General features: G+C 37.0%; 1 protein-coding gene across 5 annotated transcripts in view; it reads right to left on the minus strand.

Moving 5' to 3' along the window:
* Positions 1–267: 267 nt before the first annotated feature.
* The window catches only part of Coprox (oxygen-dependent coproporphyrinogen-III oxidase), a 151,940-nt gene continuing 125,096 nt past the window's right edge, over positions 268–27,111 (minus strand). For all 5 annotated transcript variants that reach the window (XM_090378971.1, XM_090378968.1, XM_090378967.1 and 2 more), the window contains exons 10-13: positions 17,506–17,585; positions 13,786–13,892; positions 3,533–3,635; positions 268–370 (exon numbers count right to left, since the gene is read on the minus strand). In XM_090378971.1, coding sequence (XP_090235097.1) covers positions 284–370; positions 3,533–3,635; positions 13,786–13,892; positions 17,506–17,585 — 377 coding nt within the window. In that variant the 3' untranslated portion in view covers positions 268–283. The remainder of the gene's footprint in view (positions 371–3,532; positions 3,636–13,785; positions 13,893–17,505; positions 17,586–27,111) is intronic.

Genomic DNA, 27,111 nt, shown 5'->3' on the forward strand with positions numbered 1-27,111 from the left:
GTTAAAATTGAAGTTGTTGAATATGTTCAAGCTGGTAGGTGATATTCAGATTTATGCATTTGCTAATATATCTAAAAATAAAAAAATAAATAAAAAAGTTTTTAAAAATAGATGAAATAAACAAAATTCCAACACTATATTGAAAATGTATATTGATGTCAGAAAAATAATTTTAATCTTCATTTTGTCTTTTATACAAATTACTTTACACAATAAATCTTCATACAATAAATTTTCCACCTTCTGAGTATAAAAGAGTATAATTTTCACAGATGCAGTTTTCTTAAACCCATTCTCTGGGTTGTTTTAATACATCAAGCAATTTTTCTTCTTTTGATCCTTCTTCTGGTGAATGATAATATTCCCATTTCTAATAGAAAACAAAAAATAATAATTCAAATATCAATTACACCAATGAAAGCAATTTCAGTAATTCTCAATTTAAAGAAAGTGTCCATAATTATAATTTATTCAATTATAATTTGTTAACAAAGCCCTTTTCACAGACATTGTACATATTTCAAACAATTCTAGGGGTCAGTTCTTGCCTGCAGTTCATACACATTATTATTATTATGCAATTGGAAATAGCAGAATTTAGTGGAACAAGTATTATTGCTTTTCACACCATAACACTCATTTAGTAATAATACTTCAGTCTCACTTTAAGAAAAATTATGTTTTGATTTGATTAGGATTTTATTGGCACATTAGCACATTGGCACACTAAGGCTATAATGCGCCAAATCCAGGTCATATATAAAAAGTTAAACACTCAGTGACCTAATTAGTTAGGCCACCATGTCGAAATATAATAACATAGATATAAAAAGTATAAAAGTAAAACATATCAACAAAAAAATAACAATAAAAGGTAAATTTTAAATACGAGTAAAAACGTTTCCTAATTTTAAATAGATAAAAACAGCAGACACATGGTCATTGTCAGATAAAATCTGTCTGAGTGTATAAGGCTCAGGCAGATGACTAAAAATTGTAAAATAAATATCACGTTTGTGTCTAAAACATGGATACTCGGTTAAAATGTGATGAATACTTAAAATGGTGTCACAGTTCTCACACACATAGGACAGTCATCTGCCCTCAGCAGAAATATATGTGTAAGATGTATTTGATGTGTCCTATGCAGAGGTGAGCTAGAACAACTTCCTATCTGCGAATCCTGCGCACACTAGACTGCCAGTGTCGGATTACAGGCTTTACCTGATAGAGCTTGTTTGTGACACTTGCTCATGCCAAGACTGTTGCCATTGGGACAGTAATTTAGAGTGTATTAGCTGCCTGTAGTCTGTATAGGGGACTAACAGGCAATAAGTGTTGTGGGGTTCTGGTGATCTGGCCGCAGCATCTACCAGTTCATTTCCCCCCGATCCTAATGTTGCTTGGAATCCAGCTCAAAAAAAAAAAAAAAACGAATGTCAAAAGAACAATCGGACAGATAGTGTAGAGTCTGCTGAATCCGGGTCACAAATGGATGAGGATTATACCTCATATCCGATTAAGCCTGAGTGTACTTAGAGAGTTAGTGTACACCATACACTTTTGATACTTATGGGTTTGAATGTGGTCCAAGACTAACTCTATAGCATACAACTCAGCTGTATATATGCTGCATTCTTGGAGAATCTTTCCAGATATAGAACGACCTGGAAAGATAGCAGCAGATCCGACAGACAACTCCAACTTTGAGCCATCAGTGAAGACAGGCAAGAAGTTGGAATATTCAGCTCGGTGGGCAGCGTAGAGTTGTTGGTAGACAGAAGATGGAGTTATGGACTTACCCCAATTTTTAATAGAGAAGTCGCATGATGGTAAGCGAGCATGCCAGGGTGGAAGTGGTTGCCTTGGTGACTGGGCAACATTGTCTACCATAATGTCGAGCTCTCTGAGCAGCTCTTGGACACAGATGCCAAAAGGCTGGTTAGCAGTCTGACAAGTGTTATATAGGTTTTCCTTATCGTGGCTTGAAAACTGATGTCCACGTAGGGTTGTCTGGCAGGGATTTTAATTTAAAGGTATATTTTAAAGACAATTGCTTTCGTCGGAATGGCAGTGGTGGTTCAGTTGCTTCAACATATAAACTCTGGATGTTCTAAATGCTCCAGTAGCAATACGGATGGCTTGGTGGTGAACAGGGTCCGGCCACCTAAGTATGCTGTTTCTAGCCGATGCGTACACTTGGGACCCATAGTCTAGTTTAGATCGGATAAGTGTATGATAGAGGCTTAGTAAAGTGGAGTGGTCTGCTCCCCATTTATTGGAGGAGATAGCACGTAGGAGGTTCAACCCTCTCGTGCACTTTGTCCGCAGTTGACGGATATAGGGTAAAAATATCAACTTCTTGTTGAAAATGAGCCCCAAGAATTTTGTCTCGGGCGCTACTGGAATGATGTCTTTTCTGAGTTTAAGTTCTGGTTAAGGATGCAGGTTCCATTTGCAACAAAAGTGTACACAGACAGTCTTCTGTGGCGAGAACCTAAAAAAAAAGTTCCAGGACAGACTCGTCCTCTACCTAATTATCTTCGACATCCATTGTCTCTTGGATTGTAGATGCCTATTCCCCTTTCTTCGGAGTTTCTTTAGCACTGTGTTTTGGAAGTGCTGGAGCACTAGGAGGTATGGATATAGGAGTAGCGGCTGATTGTAATTTTTGGGTGGGCTTTTGGGAACTTAATAAAAAGTTGCATGCAGTGGGGGTAAATGACTCCTTTGGTGGAATACTCATATTGGTCTGAGTACCAATGGTACTTTTCCCAGAAGCTTTCTGGGCGTATGAGGGTTTGGTGCTATTTATTGGTTGGATGCGTTTTCTGGCCTCCTGATAGGAGATGTTTAGCTCTGTTTTTATTCTCTGAATTTCCTTTTTATCTTTCCACCGCTGGCATGCTCAAGAATGTGCAGGGTGTTCTCCTTGGCAGTTAGTACAACTTGGCTTAAAAGCTGAACATTCCTTGCCCTTGTGGTCTTTAGCACCACAGCGAGCACAGGCAGGAGTGCCACGACTAGCTGTTTGAGAGTGGCCGTACTTTAGGGTTTAAAACACCTCAGTGGGTTTGGATACAAATCTTCACTGTGCAGTTTAAATAGCCTGCTTTTATGGAATTTGGAGGCCGTGGAGTTTTGAACGTTAGGATGAGAACTCGGGTAAAGAAAATCCCCACTTTACCCACCCGGCTAGCCCGGTCGGCGGGTTTTAGTTACCTAGTCTCAAGACACTGTGCAAGGTTTTTTCCCTGTGAGTATGTGGGAAGGAAATATCCTTCCCACAAAACAGTAAAACAACCTTAATCAAAAATAAAAATACTCACAGGTATAGAAGAAATTAGAAACCATGGCATTAGTTAGTTTTATTTCTCCAAGGCATAAGGACCCACCTTCAGGGAGAATGCTCACGATACGCCTAAAGATTTTGCAACTTTTCACAGATTTAAAGATAAGATTTTTCTAAGACTAATTCTTATGAATGTTTACAAAATAGAGAGCGAGAGAATACATATCTATTTATACTTACAGCAAGCAATGGTAGTGACATTAAAATGCTTTCATACCGAGCTCCTGGTGTTAGCAAACCAAATTTTGTTCCTCGGTCATAAATTAAATTGAATTCGACATACCTGCAGGTGAAAAAAAGTACAAGAATATTTGTGGTTGAGCACAACTTCAGTAATTATCTATTTTACTTTTATTTTTTAAAAAAATACATATGCAATAGTCTTTATTGTCCAAGGATGGATTATCTGCATTGTGGATTAACTCTGGTTTCGACAATCCACGAACGTTTGTCTAAGGTGGATTACAAAAATAAATATGCGAAATCTCTTACAGATTTGTTTATTTACATTTTTGAATGTTCCTGATCCTAAATTTCTCAGAAACTGTGCCCTACCTTTGTTTTCTGCGTAACCAGCTTAATCTAGTTATATTTGAGTAATCCTTCAATTTTACTCCCATACAGTTAATGTTATTCAGTTTTTTAATTTGTGTCAATATGTGTCCATCACATTAAATAGGAAAAAGGTACTTGGGTACTTGACTACATGTAGAAGCAAGAGGACAACACTCTCGCTGAGAAGATAATGCTTTGTAATTTATGTAGTACCATTGGCAGGAAAGCAAACCAAGGGAAAAAAAAGTGAACTTCATTAATTTTCCTTTTCAAAAATATGTATATATTAAATTATGTCAAATTTCTTCTTGTGCTGTTGTAGTATACTTTTATAAATATGAATACAGTATGTATGTAAATAAATTTACATTTTTTATTATTTGTAGTAGTAGTTAACATTAGCAGAGGCATATGATGCAAGGAAGCAAGCTTATGCAACGTCAGCCAAAAAAAAAAAAAAAAAACCCTCCCATTTCACCCCTCCATTCATTCTAAATGCCTGTCCAGCTCAGCCTTAAATATATTTAGGCTATCAACTTCCACAATAAAAGATCGAAGTCTGTTCCACCAATCAACCCACTGGCTAAGGCAAATTTCCACACATCTATTCTACAACTGTCTTTCCTCAATTTGAAACTGTGCCCCCTCAGGTTCTTAATCTGAGCAAGAGGAAGAATCCCATTAGCATTCCAGCTTGCTCAACCCATTCAAAGCCTTATACACCTCAATCAGATCACCTCGCAGGTGCCTACTCCCAGGCGCTGCAATTTTCAGAACTTAAGTGGAGGGGAACAAAGGAGTGCTTTGGTAAGGCACTCCTTTGTTCCCCCCACCAATCTTGTTGCCTGCTTTGTACTCGTTCTAGCAACTCTACATCTTTCCTAAAATGAGGCCTCCAAATCTGTACATGGTACTCTAGCTGTGGCCTGACCATTGCCTTGTATAATGGGATAATCACCTCCCTGCCAGCAAAATTCTCATATATCATTGACAAAACTCCATGATTTGCAGTGGCATCCCATCTACACTGCTCAGCGAACTTCATATCTGACTACACAATTACCCCCAGGTCTTTTTAACTTTCCACTTCCCTGAGTGTAATACCTCACAGTTGGTACGTTTTCTCTTCGGTTACTGCTACCGAATGACAAATGCAAAGTACTACAAATTCAGTACTTTGCATTTGTCAAAGTTAACCTTCAGTTGCCATTTCTCAGCTCATTTGTCCAACTTATCTAGATTCAGTTGGAGTAGCATACTGTCTTTACTGTCATTAACAATCGTGCCAACCTTTGTATCATCTGCAAACTTGGACATTAAACCTGATATACTTTCAACAATTTCTCCTCCACTTTGCTCTCAGTTATTGCAAAATCACTTAGCTCGCTGTTAGAGTTTGATAAGCTTCTGGCACTCCCCTAATTGAAGCATTCAAAGAACTTATCTTGGAAGCTACTAGGCTTTACATACCAACTAAGAAATATTGTTCAAGGTTTAGGCCAAAATGGATGTCAGATAAACTAATGAGAAGAAAAATGCATGGGATACTTACAAATTAACACATGACACAGAAGCCTATGATAGATACAAGTTGATATGCAACCAGGTTACAAAGGAGGTTAGGCAGGCGAAGGCAGATTACGAGAAATCCTTGGCAAGGGATGCAAAGAAAAACAGCAAAGAGTTCTTTACTTATGTAAACTCTAGAAGGAAGGGGATGAATCAGATTGGTCCACTTGATATTGATGGGTCAGCTGTTGATGATCCTGCTCAGGTTCAACAAACTAAATGAATATTTTGCGACATTCACACATGAGGAGTTATTCAGGGAGGGGAATGCCAGAGGTGTATTCAACTCTAGCAGTAAGCTACAGAATCTTGAAATAACTGGGAGTAGAGTGGAGGAGAAACTGTTGAAGATAAACACAAGAAAGGCACCCGGGGTGGATGGGATCTATCCAGTTATATTAAAGGAGGCAGCAAAGGAGGTAAGCAAACCGTTAGCCATAATTATGAGAGCTTCCTTGGACTCAGGGGAGGTACCCATAGACTGGAAATGTGCAAATGTGACCCCAATTCACAAAGGAGGATCAAAGGCTTACACAAGTAATTATAGACCTGTGAGCTTAACTTCTGTTCCAGGAAAATTAATGGAGGCACTGGTTAAAGAAGCACTGCAGGATCATTTAGACAAGACTTCAGTTATAGCTCAGACACAGCATGGTTTTGTTAAGGGGAAGTCTTGCCTGACCAACTTGATTGGATACTATGATGCAGTCACAAAAGAACTGGATGCAGGGAATAACTTTGATATTATATACTTGGATCTTAGAAAGGCTTTTGATACTGTTGCACATGGAAGACTGCTGCACAAATTGGAGCAGTGTGACATTGGAGGCAAATTGCTGCTATGGATAAAGGGGTGGTTGAGGGGGAGAAGACAGAGAGTGGTAATCAATGGACACTGCTCATCGTGGACTAATGTTATTAGTGGAGTCCCTCAGGGCTCAGTGTTGGGTCCATTATTGTTTTCTATAGTATGAATCAGAGCTGTAATACTCAATATAGTACGTGGAACACTTCCGTATGATACCCTCCAGAAATTAAAACGGAAAAAACGAAAAAATCGACAACTTACCGGTACATTAAAGTAAAATATAAATAATTAAATAATCAATTTAACACAATTCAAAATCAATTCAAAACAATTAAAATTCAAATTAACGCAATTAAAAGAATCTAACGAAAATATTCAAAACGATTTTCCTTCCTGAAGCTGACAATGCTTTTCGACCGACTGTCGTGATCACAGGAATGAAAATTACCGAATCAGGCTAAACCTGCAACTTAAATAGTGATTATGTGACCTCGCGCATGCGCGTAAAGGTCCACGCATCGGAGATCAAATATGGCCGCCGAACATTAACAGAATTCTCGTGTAATTTAATTTCAACGGTTCCTGCAATTAATAGTCGCGTATAATTACGTTGAACGTTAAGTATTTTGGCCTCGTTAAATAAAAAAGTATGTTTTTCGTTAGCCTTTCATGCCATTAACGAAAAACATACTTTTTTATTTAACGAGGCCAAAATACTTAACGTTCAACGTAATTATACGCGACTATTAATTGCAGAAACCGTTGAAATTAAATTACACGAGAATTCTGTTAATGTTCGGCGGCCATATTTGATCTCCGATGCGTGGACCTTTACGCGCATGCGCGAGGTCACATAATCACTATTTAAGTTGCAGGTTTAGCCTGATTCGGTAATTTTCATTCCTGTGATCACGACAGTCGGTCGAAAAGCATTGTCAGCTTCAGGAAGGAAAATCGTTTTGAATATTTTCGTTAGATTCTTTTAATTGCGTTAATTTGAATTTTAATTGTTTTGAATTGATTTTGAATTGTGTTAAATTGATTATTTAATATTTTACTTTAATGTACCGGTAAGTTGTCGATTTTTTCGTTTTTTCCGTTTTAATTTCTGGAGGGTATCATACGGAAGTGTTCCACGTACTATATTGAGGTAAACTTCTCTTATTAATTTACTAATATTATTGTTTTCTGTATTTATAAATGATATTGATGATGGTATATCAAGCTTAATGTCCAAGTTTGCAGATGATACAAAGGTTGGCAGGGTTGTCAAGGACACTACTGACACTATGCTGCTGCAAGGATCTGGAAAGGTTGAGCAGATGGGCTGAGAGGTGGCAAATGAAGTTTAACATTGACAAATGTAAAGTACTACACATGGGAAACAGCAACCCCAGAGCAACGTATCAACTCTGTGGTACTAGACTGACAGTGGTAGAGAATGAAAGGGACTTGGGGGTGATTGTGCAGGCAGATATGAAGTTCTCTGAGCAGTGCAGACGGGATGCAAGAGTAGCTCATGGAGTATTGTCAATGATATACAGGAATTTTTCCAGCAGGGATAAGGAGGTGATTATTCCATTGTATAAGGCAATGATCAGGCCACACCTAGAGTACTGTATACAGGTCTGGAGGCCTCATTTCAAGAAGGATGTAGAGCTGCTGGAACGAGTACAGAGAAGGGCAACAAGATTAGTGAATGGAACAAAGGGGTGCTCTTACGAAGAAAGGCTTAAGTTTTGCAAATTACAGTGTCTGGAGACTAGGCACCAGCGAGGTGATCTGATAGAGGTGTATAAAGCCTTGAATGGTTTAAGCATGCTCAATGCTGATGGGATTCTTCCTCTAGCTGAGAAAAATCACCTGAGAGGACATAAATTCAAATTGAGGAAAGACAGATGTAGGATAGATGTGCGGAAATTTGCCTTTAGCCAGCGGGTGGTTGGTTGGTGGAACAGACTGCCATCCCTTGTGGTGGAGGTTGATAGCCTAAATAAGTTTAAGGCTCAGCTGGACAGGTATTTTGAACGAACAGAGGGGTGAAGTGGAAGTGGGTTTTTTTTTTTTTTTTTTTATGGCTGATGCTGCATAAGCTTGCTTTCTTGCATCAAATGCCTCTACTAATGCTAATGCTAAAGTTGGTACGTTTTCTCTTCGGTTACTGCTACCGAATGACAAATGCAAAGTACTACAAATTCAGTACTTTGCATTTGTCAAAGTTAACCTTCAGTTGCCATTTCTCAGCTCATTTGTTCAACTTATCTAGATTCAGTTGGAGTAGCATACTGTCTTTACTGTCATTAACAATCGTGCCAACCTTTGTATCATCTGCAAACTTGGACATTAAACCTGATATACTTTCAACAATTTCTCCTCCACTTTGCTCTCAGTTATTGCAAAATCACTTAGCTCGCTGTTAGAGTTTGATAAGCTTCTGGCACTCCCCTCATTGAATAACTCCTAATGTGTGAATGTAGATGCAAAATACTCATTAAGTCTCTGAAGGCTTCCTATTTGGAATTCAATGTTGGTAACATAATCAGTTGATCCCACCATATGGAATTTAAAAACTGTCTGAGACCCCTGTAATCACCTTTACGAAAGCAAAAACCCTTCCCTTTAGTCTTGATGGTAGTTACATTTTTAAGTAATTCCCACATCAGTACAGTGTGATCGCTGTCACCCAGTGGTTCCTTTATCTGCAAATTCTTAATGCATGAATAATCACTGCTGATAATCAGATCAAGAGTATTACTCCCTCTGGTTGCCTCTCTCTAACATGTTGCTATAGAAAACAGTCATCCAATAAATCCACAAAAATTGCTGCTAGTGTGTGAGTGACCAACCCACAGGTTCCAGTCAATATCTGAAAAGTTAAAATCCCCCATTACAAGACATTCTGATTTACTGCCCCACTCTACTTCTCTGCACAATTGCTGATTATACTCATCAGATTCATTACGCCTATAACACACACACCCTACTCTCATTTTCCCTTTTCCAGTGCTTATGTCACATCAAATAGACCCAACATTGCATTGTGCACAAACATCAACTGGATGCACTTCCTTAGATGTTATGTGTTTCTTAACTAACAGCATAACCCCTCCTCCCTTCCTGTTCTGTCTATCCTTTCTGTACACATTGTACTCCCCAAATTCCAATTCTGCACTGCTTATATCTGTGAGACACCACGTCTCTGATATCCCAACAATATCTGCCTTTGATGTCTTGACTAGCACTTCATGCTCATCGAATTTATTAACTATACTCCGAGCATTGGTGTACATGCAAGTATACATGAACCTGTTCCTACTCTTAGTTACCCTAACACAGCCCATGTATTTACTTGTTCCACTATGACTCCTAGCAGTCCTGGAAATCTCCATTACCTTGCTTTCCAGGCTGCTGCTCATTCTAATAAAAGCAGTGCAAGAATCATTTTTGCCTCTGCCTGTGGCCATTGTTAAACTTTTAGTCTGTGTATCCCCACTAAGTTAGCAGTTTCCTGACCCACCTAACACTGCCTTAATAGCATAAGCAAATATTCTTGCAGTCTTTCTATTTAAGTGTATCCCATCCCTGTAGAAGCAGTCTCTCCTGTTAGCAAGCACAGACCACGGTGAAAAAAATTCTACCCCTTGAGCCTGGCACAATCTTTCCAGTGCCGAACTGATCGACAAGGCTCTCATCATATACCCCCTCCTATTGTGTCTGGGGAGAATTGCAGACATTTCACATTTAACCCTAACTCATGGCTTTTTTTCAACACTGGTCTGTACTTGTTGAGTAAATCTGCAGAACTTTTACTCTTAGTTTAGTAGTGGCAATGATGCAAGAAAGCAAGGTTATGCAGCATCAGCAGGGAAAAAAAAAAATTTCACCTTTCCATTCCCCTCTTATAGTTAATCTGGTTCTTTTTCGAATTTATTGAATCAACCCACCTCTAACAATACCAGATAGGCTCTGGCTGAAGGCAAATTTATGCATATCCAACCTGCAACCATCCTTCAATTTGAATTTATGCTGCCTTATGTGCATGCAGTCTGAGAAAGAATTATGTGCATGCAGTCTGAGAAAAGAGGAAGGATTCCACCAGTATTGATCTCATTCAATCCAGCCAATGCCTTAAACACCACAATCAGATCTGCTTGCAGGTGCCTAATCTCCAGACACTGCAACTTACAAAACTGAAACCTTTCCTGGTGAGATCACTCTTTTGCTCCCCTCAGCAATTTTGTTGATCTTCTCTGTGCCCATTGAAGAGATCCACATCCTTCCTAAAATGAGGTTTCCTATCTGTATGCAATACTCAAGATGTGTCATAATTACTGCCTTATTTGTACAATGGAATAATCACCTCTATCTCTGCAGGTAATTTTATGTACAGTATAATTTTAATTGTATATTTTTCTCATAGTTACATTTTTAATTAATTTTGGGGATTATCAGGGATTATCTAATTACCATATACTCCAGATAACTGGGGTCTACTTATTTATTTCATTCATATTATATCCAAATAAAAATTGGAGGAAGATATTTCAATGCAGTAGTTGAAATCATATAAAATTAATGCACTTTTTTGCTGCATTAAATTTTCAATCATGGATATTATTCTGTTGCCATTAAAGAGCAAGACTCAGTACTCAGTGGGCTGTACCATCAGGATCAATTTGGGATATGAAAACAGGGACAAAAATTCACATAAACATGTGACCGATTCTGAACAATTATGGAGTTATGGATGTTTTAGTTAAAAAAAAAAAAACTATGGAGAAATAGTGAAAATAAAAATTTAAAAAAAAAAAGCAAATCTATACCTTGTATGGATAAACATTTTACTATGTATGTGTCTGCTTATTCTTATTTATTATTTTACCATTTTAATTATTTTTTACCATCAAAAACAAACTCCATAACCATTTTTAAAAATTCAAACAGATGAAGAACAATAACAGTTAAGAATCAGACATGTTTATCTAAATTTATTCATTGTTTTTAGGTCTTGTATCAATACTGAAAGTACAGGCCACATGTTTTAAAACATCATGAATATCAGCAGCACAGCTAGAAAATTTGGGCTCCTATGAAAAAGACCACCAAATGCCCCTCTATTTTTATTAACATGAAATGGTAATGCCTTACTTGTAGAAATATTATTTATAACGTACATTTTAAGTAATATTCAATAAATATAAACTGTTAAAAACTTATATAATGCTATAATGAGATTAATTTATAATCTGGTTCTTATTTAAAAATTCACTTTCCTTGCCTTTTTTTGCACAATAACTAATTAGTTCTTTAAGGGCTATGTTGACAGCATTTTTCTGTTCAATAGCTAGTATAGCAAGATCATTTAATCTGGTTTCTTCTATAGAATCTTTTGTAGCCTTTTGTTACTTTTAATTTACTAAACGACCTTCCAATACTGGCCACCATTACCAAAAATGTAAGAAATACAGGTAGCGCTTGATTTACGTGGGGGGTTAGGTTCGTGGTGGGAGTGGCGCAAATGGAATCCTTTATATAATGGAGTCAATTAGAAATCACAGGTTAGGTTCCGGGCACCAAAAATTTTACCTACCACTTTGCATCGATTGTTTTGTTTTATTAGCATTCTTCATAGTTGTAGTAATAGTCGATGGAGGCATATCCATAGCCCTACACACATCACGGTGGCTTTCACCAGATTCCATTCTCCGAATATTGTACTAGGATTCAATGAACTACTTTTACCAGACATGGCATCTCTTTATTCTATTAAATTAAAAACTTTATAACACGACAGCAAAAAATGCAAATGGCTATCACTATTATTATTTAATTTATTAATAGCACAATTATAAAAAAATGTTAGCTTAATAATAAATTTCCCACACATGTAAATAGTGTAAACATCTACCAACTGAATGCTTTCACCGCATTGACTTTGACTACCTGCATCCATGAGTGGCTACTTTGAGGGCAGGAATCTTTCTCGTCTCTGATACGGATGCATGCGCTAATTGCTGATTGCTTCAGATGTCCTAAATCACATGAAAAGTGCATGACACATAGCACAGTATGATGTCAATAAATTTTGTCTGACGATTTTAAACTTTCAATTTATAAAGAAATTGCAAAAAAAAAAAAAAAAAAAAAAAAAAATGCAAAAATAAAAATACCGTTGTGGTCAGTGATCAGCGCTATTGCGAATCGGCACAAAACGAGGGCTACCTGTATATGATTGTTCTCTACTATTATACAAAAATAATATTATGTGATATAGTTTTCTTTCTATGATATTTACAGAAAAGCAAATTTTTTGTGACATGTCTGTGGCCCCTTAAATACTTGCAAGCCCATGTTCTTTGGTAATTCTTGCAGCATGTTAGCTACGTCTCTGCAATATATATACTTATGGCAAGCAATTGTAAAAGTTATTAGAATGCTTTAATATCAGGTCACCGGCTTAGAAAATTAAGTTTTATTCTTTAAACATAAATCAAATTGAGTTCAACACAGCTGCAGGTGTAAAAGATACAAGTGTCCTGGTCTTTCAGTAGAATGGGTTATACAGGGTGTTTCAAAAGTGATGGTCAATAATTTAAAGGTGAACTGTACAGACTACAAATATGCAAAAAAAGCCTAGTAAACATGGATCCTTAAGTGAATCATTTTTGGGATATTGCACATTTCTAGTTGGGATCCACCGCTGACTTGTTTAGGTTAGGTTATGCTCATTCTCTCCGTTTTCCCTCTCTCAATGCACTGAGACATAGCAAGCATACTAGTACCTGTCAAAGGATAGTTAACATGGAAAGAGGTTACAGCAATGAAGAGTATGCAGACATACACTTCATGTATGGTAAAGCCAACGGCAGAAGCATTTCCCCACCAAAGGCAGCCCAACAGGAGCACATTCATCAGTACATCAATGCCTTAGAGAACATGGGCACTTTGCACATGGAATATGAGCAGGTAGGCCCAGAAGCATAACACCTGGTGATGAGGAAAGGGTGTTAGAAAGAACATCCTGTAACATGTAACATCTGTAAAATCCTGTGGCGTTGAAACCAAAAATTGAAAATGTATTATCTTATGTTGCCACCCTTAGCAAAAGATTCATGGCTTTTTTGCTAAACTAGTGCTCCCATAGTCAGTGGCGGATCTTAACAGAAAATGTGCATTATCTCGAAAATGGTTCATTTGCGGCCAGATGTTCACTGGGACTTTTTTGCTTATTTTAGTTTGTACTTTTCACCTTTAAATTATTGACCATCATTTTTCAAACACCCTGTATAATTTAATTTTTTTCCCCAGCTGTTTCTTAACAGATAAAGAATTAGCAAGGTACTATGTTGTGGAAATAGAAAACAAGGTTCTTAATCTTGTAAATTCTATTTGAAAACATAACAAAAACAGAATGGATTTTAAATATCCAATGAATATATTATAAGTTTAATTTGCAAACACAAGAAAGTTTGAAATCCTTTCTAAAGAGATAGTGTCTTACCTGCCCCTGCGCAAAAGTTGCCATTGACGATCTGCATAATTGTAACCTTTGTCTTTGTTTTTCTTGACAATGGGTAGATATGCCGGTATCACAGCATCAGCACATGTCTAAATAAAAGGGGCACAAATGGCAGTAAGTAAACGTAAGAAACAAGCAACTATTAATTGAACATGGCATTTGTAATAAAAATTAACAAACTATTATTATAATTTTTGTTTATTTCTTATTTTTACATTAGTACAGTATTCCCATCCTGGTACGTTAAAAATTTAGCCAAACTGAAACTAAAAGATTTGCACGCAAAATTTACATTTGTTTTTGTCTACATCCTTCCTAAAGTACAGCCTCCAGACCAGTAGACAATACTCAAGATGTGGCCTAACTATGGCCTTGTACAAAGGGATCATCATCTCCTTAACCATGCTATCAAGGTTTCTGTATATCATTGATAAAGCCCCATGAGCAGTCCTAGCAGCATGTCTAAACTACTCAGAGAATTTCATATCTGATATCACAATTACCACGAGGTCTTTTTCATTTTCCACTACTTCGAGTGTAGTACCACACAGCTGATATGTTACTCTGGGATTACTGCTAACCATATTCAGTATCTTTCACTTGCCAATGTTAAACTTCAACTGCCATTTCTCAGCCAATTAATCCAATTTCCCTAGATCTTGTTGCAGTAGTTCACCCTAATTGCTTGTCAACAACTGTGCCAACCTCTGAATCATCCACAAACTTCGATATCAAGCCTGATATAACTTCATCAATATCATTAATAAATATTGAAAACAACACTGGGCCCAGCACTGAACCCTAGGGAACTCCACTAATAACATTAGTCCAAGAATAGCAGTACCCATTTATAATGACTGTCTTCTTCCACTTAACCATCCCCTTATCCATAGCAGCAAATTGCCCTTAATGCCACAGTGCTCCAGTTTGGACCACAGTCATTTGTGTGCAACAGCATCAAAAGCCTTCCTGAAATCCAAGTATATGATATCAAAACTATTTTTGCATCTAGTTCCTTGGTCATCACATCATAGTAACCTATTAGGGTTAGACAAGAATGCTCCTTAACAAATCCATGCTGTGACTGCAGTATAATTGCATTACATGGTCCTGCATTACTTGTTTAACCAGTGACTCCATTATTTTCTGTAGAACAGACATTAAACTAACAGGTCTGTAATTACTTATGCACCTTTTGTTCACCTTTATGAATTGGGGATACATTTGCACATCCCCAGTCCACAGGGACCTCCCCTGAATCCAAGGATATTCTCATAATTATGGCCTAGGATTTGCTTACCTTCTTTGCTGCCTCCCTTAATATGACTGGACAGATCCCATCCACCCAGGTGCCTTTTTTATGTTCAGCTTCAACAATTTCTCTTCCACTTTTCTTTCAGTTAAATACAGAATTATCATACTTTAATGGGGAGTCATTTAACTCCCCGTTAGAGTATGATAAACTTCTGGCATCCCCTCCCTAAAGAATTCCGCATGCGCAAACATAGATGCAAAATACAATTTGTCAGCAACCTAAGCAGGGTCATCAATAGTTAACCCATTGACATCAAGTGTGTGATTCAAACCCTTCCTACTACTATTAATATAAGCATAGAATTCTTTGCTTCTTTTCTTTGCATTCTTTGCCAGAGACTTCTCATAATCTGCCTTAGCTTGCCTAACCTCCTTTTTGACTCAATTATGACTAATTTATATATACCATATGCTTCTGTATTACCTGAAAATTTATATGCATCTCATGCACTTTTCTTCTCTGCCACGTGTCTTAATAGTTCATCTGACATCCATTTAAGTCTAAACCTTGAACAGTATTTCTTTGTTGGTATGAAAAGGATTCAGAGAAATAATCATAGCTTCTATGATTACTTCCCTGAATGCTTTCCATTTTGAATTTGCTGTAGGTAAAATAATCAGTTGGTCCTTACTGCATAGAAGATGACTGCTGCCACCCAGTGGGTCTCTTACCTGCAAATTCTTAATGCACGAAGATCTGATTATCACTTGATCAGATCTTGATCTGATTATCACTGCTGATAATCAGATCAAGGGTATTGCTTCCCCTTGCTGCCTCTCTAATATGATGTTGTACAAAACAGTCATCCAAGAAATCTACAAAAGCATTGCTAGTGTGTGAGTGACTAACCCACAAATTCTAGTCAACATCTGGAAAGTTAAAAATCCTCCATTAAAAGAGATTCTGATTTACTGGTCCACTCTATTTCTCTGTACAGCTGTTTGGTATACTCATCACAGTCATTAGGCCTATAACATGCTCCTACTCTCAATTTTGTTTTTCCTGTGCTTATATCATACGAAACTGACTCAATATTGCACTGGTCACCCATGTAGACTTCATGCACTGTCTTAGATTTAATATGCTTCTTAACTAAGCACAATTCCTCTTCCTTCCTTTATACATTGTACTCCCCATATTTAAACTCAGCATTACTTATATGTCTGAGTGACACCATGGCTGTGCTATCCCTATGATGGCTGCATTTGATGACTTAAACAATTCTTCAAATTTATTTACAATGCTCCTAGCATTAGTGTACATGTAAGTATACATGCACTTCTTACTCTTAGTTATCCTAACATAGTTCATATATTTACTTGTTCCATGATGACTCACAGTAGGTCACCTTCACTTCTGACTGTTGCTCTAGTTATCAGTCTATCTATCCCCCTGCTCCAAGGTAGCAGTTTTCCAATCTGCCCCAATATTCTTTCAAATGTCAAGCATAAGCTAATATCTTTTTCAGTTGCACAGGTGATTTTTTTTTAAATGATATGTTAAGCTTTAGCAACATCAACAGCAATGACTGATGTTTGTGGGCAACCAGATTTCTTCATCTTGAAAGTTGCTTCTCCTTTCCTTAAAAAATCAACACAAATTGGGAACCTTTTTGAGACATTGCCGTTTCATCACATACAGCCATAATTTCCATTTTAATTTGTTATTTTTAGCACAGAAGAAATAGATGACTTCTCACACTTATTTTGTGTGAGAAGAAAGAAAACCACATTTAGTTTTAAATCACAACATTATATCTCAATTTCCACCTCATAAATATTCTTTCTTGGCTGATGCAGGGGGGTGACATAAATTTAAATGAGAGACTGAAGGCTGTAGGGTAGTAGTGTGCTAATTCGCTTTCAGCCAGAGAATAACACTGTTGGATTAAACTTGGTATTGTGGAAGTAGGTAATATGAATAAATTTAAAGGATTGGACAAATTACTAGAAGGGATGGCAAATAAAATATGAATTTATTTTAATTTTTCTGGCTAATGCTATAAGCTCACTTCCTTGCATAATTTTCCCCACTACTAATAAAAAATTACAGAAATAAATGGCTTCTGTAATGATGTAGTAATTTCCCCTTCTCATATATTTATCATTTAAATCTCTGCACATAAAATATCCCTTTCTCCTAAACATGCAGAATACTTCACCTCATAAAAAAAAAAAGTTTCACCAATAAAAATTAAAGTTACCCATACAGAGGAATTAAAAATAATAACACAACCTACAAACCAACATTTGACCACTCCTGAAGCATCAAGCAACTAGAAAACCAAATTTTTGTTTTATCTCATATAATATTAGACAATGAAATTATGAACAAATTTTGAAATCTTAGTTAAAAAAAAAAAAAAAAAGAAAAATTATAATACTTACAGTAACAAATTTAAAAACATTTTCCTGGTCTGGTTGCTCAAGGTCATCAAAGAAAATTCCACCAATACCTCGGCACTCTCCTGAAAAGTAGTATATATATCAAAAATATTAAGCAAAATTTGTAGCAAACTGACTTCAATAAATGCACACTTCAGTAATTTTTTGGTAATTGCTGAAAAAATTACCAATACTAAAAATGTAAATTAAACATGGTGTAATCAAATAATGATTTACATAATTAAACTCTATTGTACCACAAGCAGTAAATGCTGAAAACTTTACTCTCTTTCAACAACCTACTGCTTAACACATCTAACAGGCCACACTGAAAAATAAGTTATGGTTCTGTTCATCAAACTACCAAACAACTTAGTTTGTTAAAAAACATGCTAGTTTATGTAATGTCAAAACGGATATGGTATTGTAGCCATATCTAAATTTATATGCTTATATACTGCAGAAGGTGTTACAAACAACCATTTTCTTAGAAAAATTTATTTAATAATAAATTTGTTATTTAAAACTACCATAGGAAGATGCAATGACAGCAGTGAACTTCGATGTAGGCAGGCAAAGGGAGATTATGAGAAATCTTTGGCAAAGGATGCAAAGAAAAACAGCAAAGAGTTCTTTACTTATGTAAACTCTAGAAGGAAAGGGATGAATCAGATTGGTCAAATTAACATAGATGGTTTGACTACTGATGATCATGCTCAGGTAGCTGATAAACTGAATGAGTATTTTGCATCTACATTCACACATGAGGAGTTATTCAAGAAGGGGAATGCCAGAAGCTTATCAAACTCGAACAGAGAGCTAAGTGATTTTGTAATAACTGAGAGGAAAGTGGAGGAGAAATTGTTGAAGTTGATCATAAGGAAGGCATCTGGGGTGAATGGGATCTATCCAGTTATATTAGAGGCAGTAAAGGAAGTGAGCAAACCCTTAGCCATAATTAGGAGAGCTTGCTTGGACTCAGGGGAGGTCCCCATGGACTAGAGGTGTGCAAATGTATCCTCAATTCACAAAGGGGGTTCATCAAAAGGTGACAAGTAACTATAGACCTGCAAGTTTAACTTTTGTTTCAGGGGAAATAATGCAGTCACTGGTTAAAGAGGCACTGCATGATCATCTAGACAAGACTGCAGTAGTAGTTAAGAAACAGCATAGGTTTGTTAAAGGGAGGTCTTGTCTGACCAATTTGATTGGATAGTATGATGTTGTCACAAAGGAACTGGATGCAAAAAAATTTTTTTATCATATACGTGGATTTCAGGAAAGCTTTTGATACTGTTGCACATGGACGATTACTGTAAAAATTGGAGTGGTATGGCATTAAGGGCAAGTTGCTACAATGGGTAAAGGGATGGTTGAGTGGGAGACAACAGAGAGTGGTAATCAATGGACACTGCTCTTCATGGACTAATGTTATTAGTGGAGTTCCCCAGAGTTTGGTGCTGGGCCCATTGTTGTTTTGTGTATTCATCAATGCTATTGATGAGGGTATACCAGGCTTAATGTCCAAGTTTGCAGATGATACAAAGGTTGTCAGAGTTGTTAACAACAGTAAAGACCGTATGCTATTGCAACTGGGTCTAGATAAGCTGGGCAAATGGGTTAAAATTGACAAATGAAAAATACTGCATATGGGTAGCAGTTACCCAAGAGAAATGTACCAACTGGGTGGTACTACACTCAGGGAAGTGGAAAGTGAAAAAGACCTGGGGGTAATTATGCAGTCAGATATGAAGTTCGCTGAGCAGTGCAGATGGGCTGCCGGAGCAGATCATGGAGTTTTGTCAATGATATATATAGGAATATTTTGCTAGCAGAGAGAAGGAGGTGATTATCCCTTTGTATAAAGCAATGGTCGGGCCATACCTTGAATACTGTGTACAGGTCTGTTGGCCTCATTTTAGGGAGGATGTAGAGTTGCTAAAACCAGTACAAAGTAGGGCAACAAAGGGATGCTCTTACCAAGATAGGCTTAAGTTCGGCAAACTGCAGCACCTGGAGATTAGGCACATGCAAGGCGATCTGAGGTGTATAAGGCCTTGAACGGGTTTAGCAAGCTCAGTGCTGATGGGAGTCTCCCTCTTGCTCAGATTAACCTGAGAGGGCATAGATTCAAACTGAGGAAAGACAGTTGTAGAATAGATGTGCAAAAATTTGTCTAGCCAGCGGGTAGTTGATTGCTGGAACAGACTTTCATCTCTTGTGGAAGTTGACAGCTTAAACAAATTTAAGGCTGAGCTGGAGAAGCATTTGGAGTGAACAGATGGGTGAAATGGGATTTTTTTTTTTTTTTTTTTGGCTGATGCTATGTAAACTTGCTTTTTTGCATTGTATGCCTCTGTTAATGTTAATTTATGCTGTTCTTCCAATAAACTATATAATATTAAGGAGATGTCAGTCCACAAAATGTAAGGAAATGTTGCATTAATATTGCTGCATATTTCTGTTGCTGCTGCTAGAAAGCAACAGGAAGTGCTCAATGAATTCCACTGTCTCTGTTATCAAAAGCCAAGCCATATTTGTTATAAATTGCTTACAGTGTTTGAAAAACAGAAATTGCACTCTAGACAAGTCTAATGCTGAATATTCCTTCAATATTCTCAAAGGATGCAAATGCATCAGTTGTTTTAGTTATGTGTAAGCAGTGTATAACAGCCTTTTCAAAAATATTACTAAGAGCAAAGAGTGTGTTATGGGACTCTGCACAGAATAAATTAAAAGCATAAGTTTAATTCTTTAATGCCAATTGCCAATGAAATGATACAAGTCTTCATGAAACTGACCAAGCATTAAATGGCTTAATTCAGGGAATTTTAATCTGGCTCACACATCCTTTATGTTTTCTTGTTTTTTCATTTTTGTTACTGGCTGTGTAATATATAATATTTTATATATCAGTAATATTTATTATTGATATATAAAAGTATATCAGTAATAAATATCTGCATTTATTATATAAAATTAAATACAGTAAAATTAAATTTAAAACTAAACAAATTTTGTATTGATATGGCAGCTGCAAACATGAAAATAAAACTGGACTAGGATAACACATTATCTTAAGGGCTACTAACTCTTCTACTAATTTAGAAAGTTTTTTTAGATGTACAGAGACCATAATACCATCATGGCAGCTTCACTGTTCTTCAGATGTTAGAAAAATTAAGTTACAGTTAAGAGTAGAATTATATACTATATGATTTTATTTATTATATATTAAATTTAATAAATAAACAACAACTGCATAAAATGTTCATGACATGCAGAAGCAAGTAGCTATTCCAACTTGTCCTTATTTATTTTAGAGAATTTCTAGAGAATTTCAAACATCACTGAAACTTCGTATTTCACAGAGGTGTACAAATTTATCACAAGTTCTTCAGTATTTGCAAAGTGGGACACAAGGTGATAGCAATTATTTCCCAGACTCAGTAAAGATAACAGTGAAAATAATATTTTGCTTAATAAAACATCTTTCTCCTTCAGAAAATGATGAACAGAATTAAACCTAAGAAGATCAACATGAAACAGAACGTTAGTGTTCCACAAATTCTTTCCAAAATAAGAAATTTCCTGTTTCTGATGAGGTACAGTCATTAAAAGATAAACTTAAGTCAGCTATTTAATGAAAAACTTAACTGTTCCTATTAAAAAAGTTCAAAGCCTAGAAAATATGATTAAAAAGGAAGCAACATTTTTTGAAGATGAGGGAATAAGAGGTGTAAACCTGCAACTTGTCTATGATTATCTTAGTACAACAGCATCATCCAACATAGAATCTAAAAGGGAGTTTTCTGCCACTAATCAAATATGTACCAAAATGGAATCCAGTTTAAACGATAACACTATTGATTGCTTATGTTTTTTTAAGAGCTCACTTTATTTGGACAGGTAGTCTGGATGCTTAAACATAACTAAAATTTGCAGTATCACTATACATATATATATTTTTTTGTTTTTAGAATAACTGTATTTTTAATAATTTTTTTGTGAGAATACATTCAGTCCCCACTTTATGAGTTTTCGCTTTAGAAGTTCCAAGGTTTACAAGTTTTTTTTTTTTCAAGTATCAACAAAATCGAAAATATGAACATTAATTGCAATAAATAAATGCTAAACATTGATAAATATGGTATTTCAAAACACTCACATAGCTGCAAGCACATAAATAAAGCAGTACCCATGCTGACGTTACAAAGAGTGGTGGGCGCCTCCGTAGCCAGGTGGGAAGGAGCAGCTGTGCGTAGCACACACTTCTTGATTAGACCGGGGTTCGAGCCCGTCACCACCAAATACAGGGGATGCGGAAATGTCAGGGAATGACCACTGCATATCCCAGAGTAATATAGCCTTAGTTGCTAATGCTCCTAAAAACCAAAATAACAACAACAAAGAGTGGTTGTGCCGCTCTTCATTTTTGCTGTCTTGTCTTATCTCATTGGAAACAAAATACGAGATCATAAGCAAATAGCAGTAAACATACAAAATGAAACAGAAGGCCTGTTATTTATATTGCACAATTTTTCATTGCACGAGGGTTTCTAGGAACACAACTATCGTGCTATACGAGGACTGACTGTAATTAGTATCCATGGTGGTTTGTTGGATTTTTTTTTGAACTGAAACTTTTACTATGATGCAGTAGCAATCACTGATTAGCATTAGTAGAGGCATATGATGCAAGAAAGCAAGCTTATGCAGCATCAGCCAAACGAAAAAAAAAAAAAAACCAACTCCCATTTCACCCCTCCATTTGTTCGAAATACCTGTCCAGCTGAGCCTTGAATTTATTTAGGCTATCAACTTCCACAACAAGGGATGGAAGTCTGTTCCACCAACCAACTACCTGCTGGCTAAAGGCAAATTTTCACACATCTATCAGATGATACGAAGGTTGGCAGGGTTGTCAAGGACACTACTGACACTATGCTGCTGCAACAGGATCTGGAAAGGTTGAGCAGATGGGCTGAGAGGTGGCAAATGAAGTTTAACATTGACAAATGTAAAGTACTACATATGGGAAACAGCAACCCCAGAGCAATGTATCAACTCTGTGGTACTACACTGACAGTGGTAGAGAATGAAAGGGACCTGGGGGTGGTTGTGCAGGCAGATATGAAGTTCTCTGAGCAGTTCAGACGGGCTGCAAGAGTAGCTCATGGTGTATTGTCAATGATATATAGGAATTTTTCTAGCAGGGATAAGGAGGTGATTATTCCCTTGTATTAGGCAATGGTCAGGCCATACCTAGAATACTGTATACAGGTCTGGAGGCCTCATTTCAAGAAGGATGTAGAGCTGCTAGAACAAGTACAGAGAAGGGCAACAAGATTAGTGAATGGAACAAAGGTGTGCTCTTATGAAGAAAGGCTTAAGTTTTGCGAATTACAGTGTCTGGAGACTAGGCACCAGCGAGGTGATCTGATAGAGGTGTACAAAGCCTTGAATGGTTTGAGCATGCTCAATGCTGATGGGATTCTTCCTCTTGCTCAGAATAATCACCTGAGAGGGCATAAATTCAAATTGAGGAAAGACAGATGTAGGATAGATGTGCAGAAATTTGCCTTTAGCCAACGGGTGGTTGGTAGGTGGAACAGACTTCCATCCCTTGTCATGGAAGTTGATAGCCAAAATAAGTTTAAGGCTCAGCTGGACAGGTATTTCGAACGAACAGAGGGGTGAAGTGGAAGTGGTTATTTTTTATTTATTTATTTTACTTTATTTATTTTTTTTTTGGCTGATGCTGCATAAGCTTGCTTTCTTGCATCAAATGCCTCTACTAATGCTAAATGCTAATGCTAATCTGTCTTTCCACAATTTGAATTTATGCACACTCAGGTGATTATTCTGAGCAAGAGGAAGAATCCCATCAGCATTGAGCATGCTCAAATCATTCAAGGCTTTATACACCTCTATCAGATCACCTCGCCGGTGCCTAGTCTCCGGACACTGTAATTTGCAAAAAACTTAAGAGCAACCCTTTGTTCCATTCACTAATCTTGTTGCCCCTCTCTGTACCCGTTCCAGTAGCTCTACATCCTTCTTGAAATGAGGCCTCCAGACCTGTAATACAGTACTCAAGGTGTGGCCTGACCATTGCCTTATACAAGGGAATAATCACCTCCTCATCCCTGCTAGAAAAATTCCTGTATATCATTGACAAGACACCATGAGCTACTCTTGCAGCCCATCTGCACTGCACAGAGAACTTCATATCTTCCTGCATAATTACCCCCAGGTCCTTTTCATTCTCTACCACTGTCAGTGTAGTACCACAGAGGTGATACGTTGCTCTGGGGTTACTGTTTCCCATATGTAGTACTTTACATATGATGGAGAAGGAGATGTCACTGGTATTGTAAGAGGAGTGTTACTTGCCTGTTCTGAGTGCTTAGGGATATTGGACTGTTGCTTAGAGAGGACAGCTCGAGCCCAGTCAGAGACTGATATGTTTGAGGGGACAGTAACCTCAGTTTTGGCGGACACTATTTATCATTTTTATGTAATATTGGCATATGTACATTTGGGCACATTAGGAGCAATTATTTTCCTGGCTTCTTGATAGCTTATCTTGTTCTCAACCCTATATATTTAAAAATTTTTTTTTTCAATTTTTCATTTGTCGCACGTTTTGAAGTATGCAGGATGGTTGCCTTTGCAGTTGGGACAAGTCTTTTGTGTTCCCAAACATTCAGACTGAGTATGATTAGAAGATCCACAGTTGGGACATACTGGGTTTCCTCTGCATGTCGTCTGAGTGGCCATACTTTTGGCCCCTGTAACATCTCAAAGGATTAGGAACATAAGGACAAATATGGCAAAATAGATAACATGCTTTTACCGATTACGGTAGGTTTGGGGAATTAAACACAAGGATAATATTTCTGGTAGGTATAAGGTTATTGTCTTTTTTTAATCATGATTCTTTTTTGCTGCAATAACATTTTAATTTTGAAGCTCTTGAGTTATTTCTTCCTCCGTCACGTTCAACAGATCACAGCTAGATATTACACCTTTGGACGTATTTAGGGTAGCATGGGGAGATACTTTAACTGGTATCCCAGCAAAATTTGTAAGTAGTAATAGTTTCTCAGAATGTCTACAATTTGCTGTTTCTAATAGTATGTCTCCCGAATGTAGCCTCTTCACAGTCTTAGGAGATCCTGCAATACTCTCCAGGTGTTTCTGGATGAGGAAAGGACTTAATTTACTGAGAGGTTGTTTCTGAAAGTGAATGCAAAATTAGAAATGCAGGAAACTGTTGTTGGAGAATTTGTTTTCAACCTCTTGGGTCGTGAAACGTCTTAATCAGTTTCAGGCTGTGGCCGAGAGCTTGTTGGCTCTAAAGGTGGAAACACATTTTGCTCTTTTTAGCCCTTGGCAGTTCAACTTTTCTGCCAAGATTTCTGGCCCCGCCATGGGGAGGCAGGAGCAGTGCTTGGTGTGACCAAGCAGAGGTTAGTAAGGATTAGTACTTAGGAAAGAAAACTATAAAAGAAAGGTGGTTTTCCTTCCTCACTCTCTACAAAAACTTTTTGGTAGAAAAGCTTCTATGAAATAAACAGTTTTCTGGAAACACTAGAACTTAAAAAGAACTACTAGTTGCTTTATGAAGATCGCACAGATAATCGCCTGGTCACAATTCACTTGGCACCCGGGGCCAACTTGCTTGGTTTTAAAGGCTATGTTTTCATTTATTTTGATAAATAAATCATTGTTTAAGCATAAAGTATAGTTCTGTTGACTTTTATTTAATATTACTATGGTCAAATTTCGTCATTGAGAACGTAACCGTTTTTACATTACGTCTATGGGAAATAAATTCCCGCTTTGAGTTTTTGCTTTACGAGTGCACTCGGTAAAGTCAGGAACCACCTGTATTTATTATTGTAAAAAAAGTTAATTTAAAGCATGAATTCAAGTAATTATTTGTTATTTTTCCTTACTTTGTTGCACCTAATTGTCATCAAAATTTATTGAGAAAAATATTTGTTTTTGGAATACCAGTACCCCGGTTTCATAAATTAATAATACCAAAATACTGGTATTAAGATTTTGACAGTATTGTTAGCTCTAGTTGGAATGGGTGCATAGAAGGGCAGCCAGACTGAGGAAGGGAACAAAAGGGTGCTCTTCCCGAGAAAGGCTTCAGTACTGCAAATTGTAACATCTGGAGACTAGGCACCTGTGGGGTGATCTGACTGAGGTGTTTAAGGCCTTGAATTGATTGAGTAAGCTGAATGTGAATGGCATTCTTCCTCTTGCTGAGACTACACACGAGGGGTATAAATTTGAGTTAAGGAAAGATGGTTGCAGGATAGATGTGCAAAGCTTGCTTTCAGCCAGCAGGTGGTTGATTGTTGGAACAGGCTCCCAACTGTTCTTATCGAAGTGGATGGTGTGAATAAATTCAAGGAAGAACTAGACAAATTCTTGGAGGATACGGATGGGTGAAGCATGTAGTTTTTTTTTTTGCTGATGCTGTATAAACAGTTTGCTTTCTTGCAACATTTTGCCACTGCTAAATTTTCATCTGGCATTGTAGAATGAGATAGTTTGAATAAATTTAAAGGTTTGGACAAATTATCAAAAAGAAAATGAAATAGGTAGTGTGTGTGTGTGTGTGTGTGTGTGGTGTTGTATCAGCTTTACTTATTTGCAACATGTTGACAGTAATGGCACTTAATCTTTTACAATGTCTTGAATCATGCTCATTATAACATATGGGAAAGTATATGGTTCCACCAAAAAGATCAACTATCCATTATAAAACTACTCTAGCAAAGTAATGACTAACATTATTGCAGATTAATTGTCCTTACAGTGCAGTCTCCACGATTATACTACTGGTCATAAATTATCTGGAGCTCTTTAGCACACCAAAATAGCTCCGGATTATCATTATCTTAACTATCAATTTTAATTTGATTTGATTTAATTTTTTATGGCGCATTGGCAGCTAAGTCTTAACTATCAAGAAAAACCATACTACAAACATCTCAGGCTTAAGTAAAAACTGACACAGATTTGAATTGGGAAAAGAACAGAATATTTGGTAAAATCATGAATGTTGAAGCAGAGATAGGCTACAACACTAAGGGCCAAGTTACTTAAAATACATAGCAGGTATCTGTTATGTAGTTAGTTAACAAACTAACTAACTAACATGAAAAAAAAAAAACCAAATGAGTTTTCTCTGAAATCTTCATTACATTTCCCACTGGTGGGGAGTACAAGTTGATTTAAGATAAAGGAGCCTTCACGATCCTCATAGAATTCTCGGACACAGCATTTAAGCCTTTGTAATTACTGAGGGGAAAGGGAATGGGTGCTGACAACAGAGGATCCTGTGATGATGGCAGTTGGAACAGTTTTTTTTTTTTGTTTATAAGGAGAGACCTCTACTACCTTCTTCCCAACAACAGAGAGCCCTCTACTACCTTCTTTCCCTTTCTGACTCTGGCTGATTCCCTCCTTGCTCTCATTACAACTATTATAGGCTGCCCTTCCTTCTGCAAGTAGGTTGGACTGAAAACAACCCAGTAAGCACATCAGTTAGATGATGGCCTGCCTCCACATGACTAGGGACAG

This window comes from Mastigoproctus giganteus, chromosome 8 (genome assembly GCF_048544385.1).
Source record: "Mastigoproctus giganteus isolate SK-2022 chromosome 8, ASM4854438v1, whole genome shotgun sequence".
Classification (NCBI taxonomy): domain Eukaryota; kingdom Metazoa; phylum Arthropoda; class Arachnida; order Uropygi; family Thelyphonidae; genus Mastigoproctus; species Mastigoproctus giganteus.